Below are 10,143 nucleotides of genomic sequence, written 5' to 3'. Positions count from 1 at the left end.
AATAATTGTAATAATAATTTTGGGTCCCCTCTAAGGCCCCCATCTAAGGCCGGGCCCCGAGACGGTGACCTCTTTGGCCTTACATAAGGTACGGCTCTGACCGTGTCATGTGCAATTTCAGATTCTTGATTCTTTGCACCATTTATGCCAAACATTGGCCATAACAACGAGGTCGGTTATCTATCCTTTGATTGATAGGTTGGTTCGATTTATTTTGAATCTTCCAGTTTCTAGATCTACTATATATAGAAAGATATTTTTCAAGGATGAAACTCATTAAGACGCCACTTCGTAATAAAATGGAAAATGACTTTCTAGTAAATACCATGATTCTTTATATAGTGAACAATGTTACTCTGGGTATTGAAACATAATTTATCATAAAAAAGTTTGATGTATTGAAAAAAAACTTAAATAAGAATTCAGTATGTTTCTTTACCTTTTTTTTTTTTTTTTTATTTCTATAATGTGAAATTCAAATGAATATTTATAAAATTTGGCATGCTTCTTTGGATCCTATTATTTCTATTATATGAAGTTCGAATTAATATTTAAAAACATTTTGCTCACTAAAAAAAATATTTCTGATTACGCCACAAGACACAAATTCAATTTACAAAATCCTATGTCAAGTTTTATCATCATCAAATAAAAGTTGTTCGAATTTCTTGAACAAAAATATGGCTATGATTTAAAGTAATACTTGGTTTCACAATATGTTCGGAGTGATATGAAAAACGTTTCATCTATATTTTGAAAGAAAATTACTTGTATTAATTGTCACATGGTCACAAAGAATTGAAAAAAATAATTTAAAGTATTGATTAATTTTTGTAGGAAAATGGCTGCCAAAGCATGTTATTAGAAATCCAGCCACGCGCTAATCCCCACTCTCCCCAGTTTCACTTACGTTCGTCTTCTGCTTCGCATCATTTGCTGTTGCCTATGAGTTTTGATTGTTGGGAGCGGAATCTAAGTGCTGGAATGGCGGCCAAAGCCATCGACGCCGCTACCTATGCAAGTTTACCTGTCGGAAAGAGGAGTGAGAGCGTTGTGTTTCTCCGACAACCCTCAGTCGTCACCCTTCCTCGTTCTGCAATGGTTTGCCGATGCACCGCCTCGGACGTGTTCTCTGTGAGCAAGTCTGGTTTCGACTATCTTGGTCAGAGCACCAGAGGCGACCTAAACCTTAATTTTGGTACCCCATTTCGTCTATGCATTTGTTTGGTTTGTCTTTGCTATTAAAAGATGTGTTCATGCGTGTAGGAGTCTTCATTGTCCTGGTTGTCTGCAGGGCTTGACGACGGAGAGTCGAGTTTAGAAGAAGGCCCCATCGAGGAGGTGGCCAAAGTGGAAGCTCAAGAAGCAGAGCACTTGATTAATCACTTGGGCATTCCCGTGCGTTATTGCTTATCTATACTCCAGAGTCCACTCGATATCATCATTTATTCTTGATGGTCCATAAAATCCTTTTGTTTATTTATTTTCGAGACTGAACAAAATCCTATTTTTAAATCGATTTGTTTGGTACATTGGTTCATTTTACGCTGTTTGTGATGCTGAATAATAAATGTGCGACTTTTCGGCACCGAATCTGCATGTGAGCTTGCCATCACCAGGCCAGTAACGGAGAATGCTTTCACTCCTGGAGTTCACACACACACACACACACACACACATCTCTGCTCACTCCTACGATTTTGCTGATTGAACTCTTAGCTTTGCAATTTAATTATGTTACATCTTTAGACAGATGGTTTTGCTTTACCTCTTAATATTTTGCATCTGATGCCATGGGTTTCAGTCTTTAAGTTTGGGATTATTAAGCAAATATATAGCTTGTTTCAAAACTCAAGCTCGTGGGTTGCCAAAAATCCATTTTTCCCAATTTGAGCTTCAACATTCAAAACTGCTGTTTTACTTGTTTATTGTGCTGACTCTTTTAACTTTAGTTTTATTTAATCTTTATGCAGGATCCATTTTCTGCTAGACATTCTCCCCGCGGCATATTTTGTAGTCGGACATTGAATCTAAGATCAATTAGTGTAATTGGATATGATATGGACTACACATTAATGCACTACAATGTTATGGTAATCAAAGATTCTGCTACTTCTTTACCTGATCAAATCAGAAATATAATTCTTTCGCTTTTGCCTTCAGTTTCCTCATTCAACAATCCCATGTAGAGTTATTTTGCCTAGCTTAACGATATGCTTACATAAGATATATAACTTAGAAGCAAGATTACCATCTAGGTTGTCTTGTCTGGAAATGGCTTTCATAAGCTTAAAGATATGCTGACATAAGATAGATTAAACTTAGAAGCCTGATTATCATATATGCCTTCTTGACTGGAAGGATTTATATATCCATGTATCAAGATGCTATTGCGTAAAAAAATGTCCTTGCACCAGAAGCTAGCTTAAACTTAGTTACTCAAATTGTATCTATAAGCTAACCAGAAGTGTTAAAATTTTCATGCACTATATTTACTTCTTTCTAACATTTTGTGGATTGCATACAATGCATGTGCTGCTTCCACGAAGAATTTGAACCATGGAATGATATATATGCTTGCAGGCATGGGAGGGGAGGGCTTATGACTATTGCATGGACAATTTGAGAAATATGGGGTTCCCTGTTGATGGACTTGCATTTGACCCAGATCTGGTATGATATACATCTATTGCATAACGTAGTACTGCATTCTATCTCCACATGATTCTACGAGTCTCCTGCTTCTTTAATCTCGTAGGTCATTAGGGGCCTAGTGATGGATAAAGAGAGAGGAAATTTAGTTAAAGCAGATCGATTCGGATATGTTAAGCGCGCTATGCATGGCACAAAAATGTTGTCAACCCAAACAGTGAGGTGCGTCTAAAGCCTTACTTATCTGGCTTTTAAACGTTGAAAGTGAATGACAACACATAGCTCCAAAAACCAGATAGGCGAGGGAGCTTTTGGCAAAAAATATGCTACACTTTTCTTTGCGTAACTTATGCTTTTACTCTTTCATTTATACATTCATTAGCAATTTCGGTAGTTTAGGTTTCCTACACCCTCATTGGATGTGCACTATTGACAAAGTTTGAGATATATTTCACTAGAACACATTGACTTTCTATGCATAAAGTGAGATGTACGGGAGAGAACTTGTGGATTTGCGCAAGCAGAGCCGGTGGGAGTTTCTCAACACATTATTCTCTGTTTCGGAGGCAGTGGCTTATATGCAGGTACATAATTTTTGCATTTAAGCACTATTGTTTTATTTGTAATTTCTGGGGAAGTAAATAAAATATTGCATTCATCAGCATAGTCTTTCATTTCTTTTATTCTTTGAGAAGAGTGATTTTTTCTTCTTTTATTTTACATCCCTTTAATATGAACTGTCCAAATGCACAGAAAAATGTTCAGAACTAAATAAATCTACTTTACATCCGCCTTTGGAATATCCTCTTAACTGCGAAGAGTGTCTACTGTAGTTGTTGGCATATGATGGATCAAATTTATGAAAGTACCTATATTAACTCTAGATATTGACCCAAAATAATTCTATACATATTTTGAACCTTTACATATTTCTGAAATATAACAAAATATCTGCCTGGTTTTGTGGTAATATTAGATATAGATTTTACTAGTGTGCCTGAGAATTATGTTTGTTGAATAATAAAGTATATTATTTAACAAGTAGATAATGGATAATTATCTACTTAGTATATAAGTTAATGATTTATCTTTGATTGTGTTTTAAACTCTTTTAGATTAAGATATTTTGGATTCTTCTAGATTAGGATAGCTTATGATTATTTCTGCTTTATATATCATGTACTGGAAAGGTTGGAAATACAATGGAAAACATTTGTTTTCTCTCAAGCTCTATCCCAAATCTTCAGCTTCCAGCTCCGCAACTCCAGTAGTGCCCATCACTCTTGCGGCCGCCGATACCTCCTCTATCCCGATCACTTGCCACAAATTAAATGGGCAAAACTACCTACAATGGTCACAATCTATAATGATGTTCATCTGTGGAAGAGGAAAAGATGAATTCATCACCGGTACGTCGAATCGACCTGAAAAATCCGACTCCAAGTTTAGGCCTGGAATTCCGAAAATTATATGGTAATGTATTGGTTGATCAACTCCATGACGACTGAATAAGTGAAAATTTTCTCCTCTATACCACTGCCAAAGACATATGGGAGGCCGCCTGTGATACACATTCAACCAAGGATAATACATTAGAATTATTCGCTGTTGAAAGCAACCTTCAGGACCTCCATCAAGGTGACTGCACTGTTATGGTGTATTTTAATTCCCTCACTCGACTACGGCAACAGATTCGAGACTCATGAGTGGAAGTGCTCTGATGATGGTGGTTTATATCGTGTGATTGTGGAAAGGAAATGCATCTTCAAATTTTTATCGGGCCTCAACACTACACTGGATTAAGTGCGCGGATGGATATTGGGCACAAGACCTCTCCCTGGTCTTCGTGCTGTTTTTTCAGAAGTGCATCACGAGGAAAGCCATAGAAAAGTCATGTTGGGTCCTCTAGTTCCTCCACTGTCCGTCGATAGTTCTGCACTAGCTACGCAGAATCATTTGTTCTCCGCTGCCGATGATTTTGGTGCAATGCGACCCCCACAAACCCATATGAAGACATGTCGTCCATGGTGCTCCAAATGCCGAAATTCCACTCATACGCTGGAAACATGTTGGAAAATCCATGGGAAGCCTGTGGATTGGAAGCCAGCACGTGAAAGACGAGCCAATGCAGCAGTAACAGAAAAACATCCTGTAGATCAGCAACCTCAACAGCCTTTCACCAAAGAACTTGAACTACTCCAAAAACTGATTGGTCAGAATACTCTTGCCACTTCTTCCTCACTCACTGGCACTAGTAATATGGCTCATGCAGGTATTTTCTCATTTGCTTCAATTGCCCAACATGAACTGTCATCCTGGATAGTAGAGTCGGGTGCGTCTGACCACATGACTGGAAATATGAACTATTTTCAGTCCTTTAGCCATTGTAATGCTTCGAATACAGTCAAATTGCAAATGGATCATTATCGAGAGTTGCTGGTTATGGATCAATTCAATTGACTGATGATATTCACCTTCGTACAGTTTTGTTTGTACCAGATCTTGCATGTAATCTGTTGTCTGTAAGTGTGCTCAGTAATGATCTCAGATGCATTGCTAAGTTCTCTGTTGATTCGTGTGTTTTCCAGGATTCGGCATCGGGGAGGAAGATTGACAGTGCTGATCTTTGTGTTGGACTGTATCTTCTCAAGATGAATGTTTCCAAGAGTTCTCCAAACCCAAGTCCTTCCCAGCCTTTCTGCTCTCATTCTATTTCAATGTAAAACAAGGATAATGATATCTTATTGTGGCATTATCGATTAGGCCATCCAAATTTTTGGTATCTTCACAGTTGTTTCCCTTTTTGTTCAATAATAAAAATGTGCTCTAAGCCCGAATTGGTGTTGTCTTTGCCGAAATCAAGAGGAAAGTCAGGATCACTTGTTATTGCATTGTTCTTTCTCATATAGCATTTGGATAAAGGTGCTACAAGAGATGGGTTTTTTATGGACGTTTCCGAAAAAAGCTACAGACATGTTCTTCTTTGAAACGAGTTTCGAAGCACGAACAAGACATTCGAGATTCTGGTCTATGATTGTCCACTGCACGTTTTGGTCAATATGGTTGGAAAGGAACAGTAGAATACTTGAAGAAAGTCTGAGTCATTGGATGTAGTAGTCTGGGAAAAAATAAAATTAAGGGTTGCGAGTTGGTCGGTTGTTTTGCCAGAGTTCAAACATCTAAGTATTTCGGATTTAGTTAGGGATTGGGATTATGTTTGTTCCTGATGAAGGCGATGTAATCTTGTAATCCTTTGATTTTTGAATTTTCTTTTCAACGCTGTTATGCGGATTGCTTATCCGCTGTTGTATTAAGTAATTCTTGATGATAAAATAATGTTTCCTATAAAAAAAATTAAAAAATAAAATTCTGCTCTTAAATGCGATATTGTCAATTATCTAAACATACTCGTACAACTTTCACGCCTAATCGTTACAAACCATCAAAACCATTTTCTCTTATAGACAGTGACATCTGGGGTCCCTCAAACGTAAACAATATGAGTGGCACTCGCTGGTTTATTTTATTTGTCGATGATCATACACGTCTTTCGTGGGTGTTCTTGATGAAAGATAAATCAGAGACTTCACAGATTTTCAAACATTTCCACACCATGATTCAGACACAATTTTCTACCTATATTCAAATTTTACGAACAAACAGAGCAAGGGACTACTTCAATTCTGTTTTGGGGGGTTACTTGCAAATGCATGGGATTATTCACCAAAGTTCTTGCGTTGATACACCCCAACAAAACAGTGTCTGAGCGAAAAAATCGTCACCTCCTTGAAGTTGCTCGATCACTTCTTTTCACTATGAATGTCCCAAAGTCCCACTGGGGTGATGCCATCCTCCCAGCCACTTATCTCATTAGTCGGATGCCCTCTCAGATCCTAAATTTTCAAACCCCTATCCAATGCTTCCAGAAATTTTTCCCCAACTCACATCTTCACGAGATTCCCCTTAAGGTTTTTGGTTGCTCATGCTTTGTTCACATCCGCTCCCATAATCGCGGCAAACTCGAACCATGTGCTGTCAAATGCATATTTCTTGGTTATTCTCCTAACCAGAAAGGGTACGAGTGCTATTCTCCCGTCACAAAAAAAATTTACTCTTCCATGGATGTTACCTTTTTTGAGTCTGGATCATTCTATCCCAATACATCGGTTCAAGGGGAGTCTTCAAACGATGAACCACCCAAAACACCATACATTGAACCGATCCTCGAGCCATCTTGTCCATCCATCAATGAGCAAGCTGAAAAAATATAATCAGCCCACTACCTCATGTCTATTCCCGAAAGATACATCATCAAAAAAATGTACAGCTTGTACAAAATCAACTTGTCCATGACTACTCTCCGCTGTCAAATTCAGAAAAACCACACAAGGTACGTCTGATCCCGATTATGGTGCTTTTCTTTCCACTATAGACCAGATTCAGGTTCCAAGGGACATTAATGAAGCTCTCAGTCATCTGAACTGGAAGACTGCTGTTTATGATGAAAACATAGCACTTGAGAAGAATCATACATGGCAAATCGCTGGTCTCCCAGCTGGAAAGAAACCTGTTGGATGTAAATGGATCTTCACAATCAAACATAAGGCCGATGGAAGTATAGAGCGGTTCAAAGCAAGACTTGTGGTTAAAGGGTATACACAAACTTATGGTATTGACTACCAAGAAACTTTCGCTCCTGTTGCCCAACTCAACACTATTCGAATTCAGTTGTCTATTGCAGCCAACCTAGACTGGCCTTTGTATCAGCTTGATGTTAAGAATGCATTTCTCAATGGCGACCTTGAAGAAGAAGTGTACATGAACATTCCTATAGGCTTTGAATCAACAGATACAAAAAATAAGGTGTGCAGATTGAGAAAGTCACTATATGGGCTTAAACAATCACCTAGAGCCTGGTTCCATCGATTTACCAGTGTGTTGAAGATACATGGCTACACTCAATGTCAATCTGATCACACATTATTTGTGAAACACTCTAAAGAAGGGGAGATTTCTACCATTATAGTGCACGTGGATGGCGTTGTAACAGTAAATCATACAGACAAAATGGCCCACGTGAAACCGATTCTCTCGAAAGAATTCAAAATAAAAGAACTTGGCTAAAGTATTTTTCGGGAATGGAAGTGGCAAGATCGTCTCTGGGTATTTCAATTTCCCATCGAAAATATGTTCTTGACTTACTGAAAGAAACTGGTATGTTAGGGTGCAAACTTGTGGGTATTCCGATGGATCCAAACATCAAGGGAGATATCAATGCTAGTTGGCAAACTTATATACCTAGTACATACACGACCGGATGTTGCATTTGTGGTTAGTGCTATCAGTCAATTCATGAATACTCCGACAGAAGAACACTTGGATGCTGCACATCGAGTTTTGAGATATCTGAAAGGGACAATTGGCAATGGACTACTCTTTAGGAAATCATCTATCCGAAAAATCAAAGTGTATAGTGATGCTGATTGGGCTGGATCTCCTACAGACAGACATTCCACGTCAGGATATTGCACATTTGTATGGGGGAACTTGGTAACATGGCAGAGCAAGAAGCAACCTGTGGTAGCTCGTAGTAGCGCTGAAGCAGAGTTTCATGCATTGTCTGACGGAATTTTTGAAGGAATATGGCTCAAGAGACTTCTCGATGAATTAAAAGTGGAAGATGGTCATCCTATAGAAGTATTGGATTCTTCTAGATTAGGATATTTTTTGAATTCCTCTAGATTAGGATAGCTTATGATTATTTCTTCTTTATATATCATGTACTGGAAAGGTTGGAAATACAATGGAAAACATTTGTTTTCTCTGAAGCTCTATCCCAAAAACCGACAATGTTGTGTCGATTTAGTACATGGATACAGTAATATTTTAGATGGCCTCTTGCACTTTAGTTGAAAATAGTTGATGCGAATCCGGTTACCCAAGGAAAACAAACGCGAAGTAGACCCTGTTGCGCCCTCAATTCAATGAACAACAAGATTTCTTTAACCATGATCTTTAATCTTTGAAAACGAGTAATTCTTCCTTAAATCACGCGGTTTAGTAACAAATAACACATATAAACAATTGATCTCAAGCAAACCTTCAAAGAATTCGTCTTTGAAAATTCGAGTGAAGAACAATCGACAAACGCCTGCCTACTTGATAAGTTTGATTTTATAAAAACACACAAAAGTGTGAAACAAAGCCGAAGCTTTCTTGTTGTGAGAAAAAACTCACAAAACCAGTCAATAATTATCTATAATCTATCTAATAATGTTTTTACAATTTGTTTAAATATACAAATGGTAAAAATACAACAAAAATCATAAGTTAGGGTTTTCATGTTGAATTCTGCAATGCAGTGCGCCGGGGCGAGTGCTTTTGGGCGCTGGGGCGCAATGTTCTCGCATAGAGGCGCGCTGGGCGGCCTTTTTAACCGCTGGGGCGCGCCTATCTCGGCCTGGCGTGCTGTGGCTGGCGGAAATGGCCGCTTGGGCACACCTGCCTACGTATTTATCTTTTGCTAGTGACGATATATCTGTCTATATAAAGTCCAATATCTAACTTGCAAGACACAGCGGCATGAATAGGTTACAATTCATACCCTGAAAATGCATCTTTGATTGGTTGACTCCGTTGCTTGAATGGTTTGTTATGTCTCTCCTTGTAAAATCTCACTGTTTGAGAAAAGTGAGAAGGTTTATGGTTTAGATAGAGGGTCCTATGGCGTCAAGGTTCTAAAAGTGCAAAGCATCGCAAAGTGTTGAGTTGAAGCTTGAAATTTTACAAACTTAAGTGCATTTCGTACGGGCATAGACTTAAGTATTTCAAACTAATTTATAGATAAATAATACATAAAAATAATAAATTTATGACCGAATGATTGCAGACAATGAATTTTTTCTTTTGATGCTGATTATCTTTTAGATTTTTTTCATTTGAATTGAAGGATTTTTATGAGTGGAACGAGAAAACAGGAAGGATTTTTTGTTGGATTTTTCATTTGGGACTTTTAATCGAGTTTTTTAATTTGGATTTTTTTTCGATTTTTTTATTTGGGTTTTTATTGGATGAAATATTTTGAATTTGTTAATATTTAAATCCAATTTGAAACTTGAAACTAAAAAACTGCCTCTTTTAAGGTGTTATGTGCGCTCAACGCGTTCAAACGTAGATTGACCCCTTTTGACCAAATCACAACTTATTTTGTCATGCTTCATGCTTAATAGTGCTTAATCCTCACATAATCCCTCATTTTATAATGGCGTATAGAATTATGCCTTAAGTTTTCATTCTTGATTGGTAAAAATAACATTTCTTTTTACAGTTTTGGAGGCACTTTCAAAAATTTCTGACAAGCAACCATTTTCAGTCTTTTTTCTGTGGAGAGTAGATGAAGTTGGTGTAAAAGTTGCCGCTGCACTGTGGAGTCAATCTTCTAAATTTCTTTTTCATTTTTTGGAAATCAAAACTAATGGAGATAGTGAACTT

General features: G+C 37.7%; 1 protein-coding gene across 1 annotated transcript in view; it reads left to right on the top strand.

Moving 5' to 3' along the window:
* Positions 1 to 837: 837 nt before the first annotated feature.
* Positions 838 to 10,143, top strand: part of LOC140813798 (uncharacterized) — a 30,015-nt gene continuing 20,709 nt past the window's right edge. The window contains exons 1-6 of the mRNA XM_073172537.1: positions 838 to 1,198; positions 1,295 to 1,398; positions 1,974 to 2,093; positions 2,584 to 2,673; positions 2,759 to 2,874; positions 3,137 to 3,236. Coding sequence (XP_073028638.1) covers positions 856 to 1,198; positions 1,295 to 1,398; positions 1,974 to 2,093; positions 2,584 to 2,673; positions 2,759 to 2,874; positions 3,137 to 3,236 — 873 coding nt within the window. The 5' untranslated portion in view covers positions 838 to 855. The remainder of the gene's footprint in view (positions 1,199 to 1,294; positions 1,399 to 1,973; positions 2,094 to 2,583; positions 2,674 to 2,758; positions 2,875 to 3,136; positions 3,237 to 10,143) is intronic.

Source organism: Primulina eburnea, chromosome 15 (assembly GCF_022965805.1).
Source record: "Primulina eburnea isolate SZY01 chromosome 15, ASM2296580v1, whole genome shotgun sequence".
Taxonomy (NCBI): domain Eukaryota; kingdom Viridiplantae; phylum Streptophyta; class Magnoliopsida; order Lamiales; family Gesneriaceae; genus Primulina; species Primulina eburnea.
This window is presented reverse-complemented; position numbering and strand designations above follow the sequence as displayed.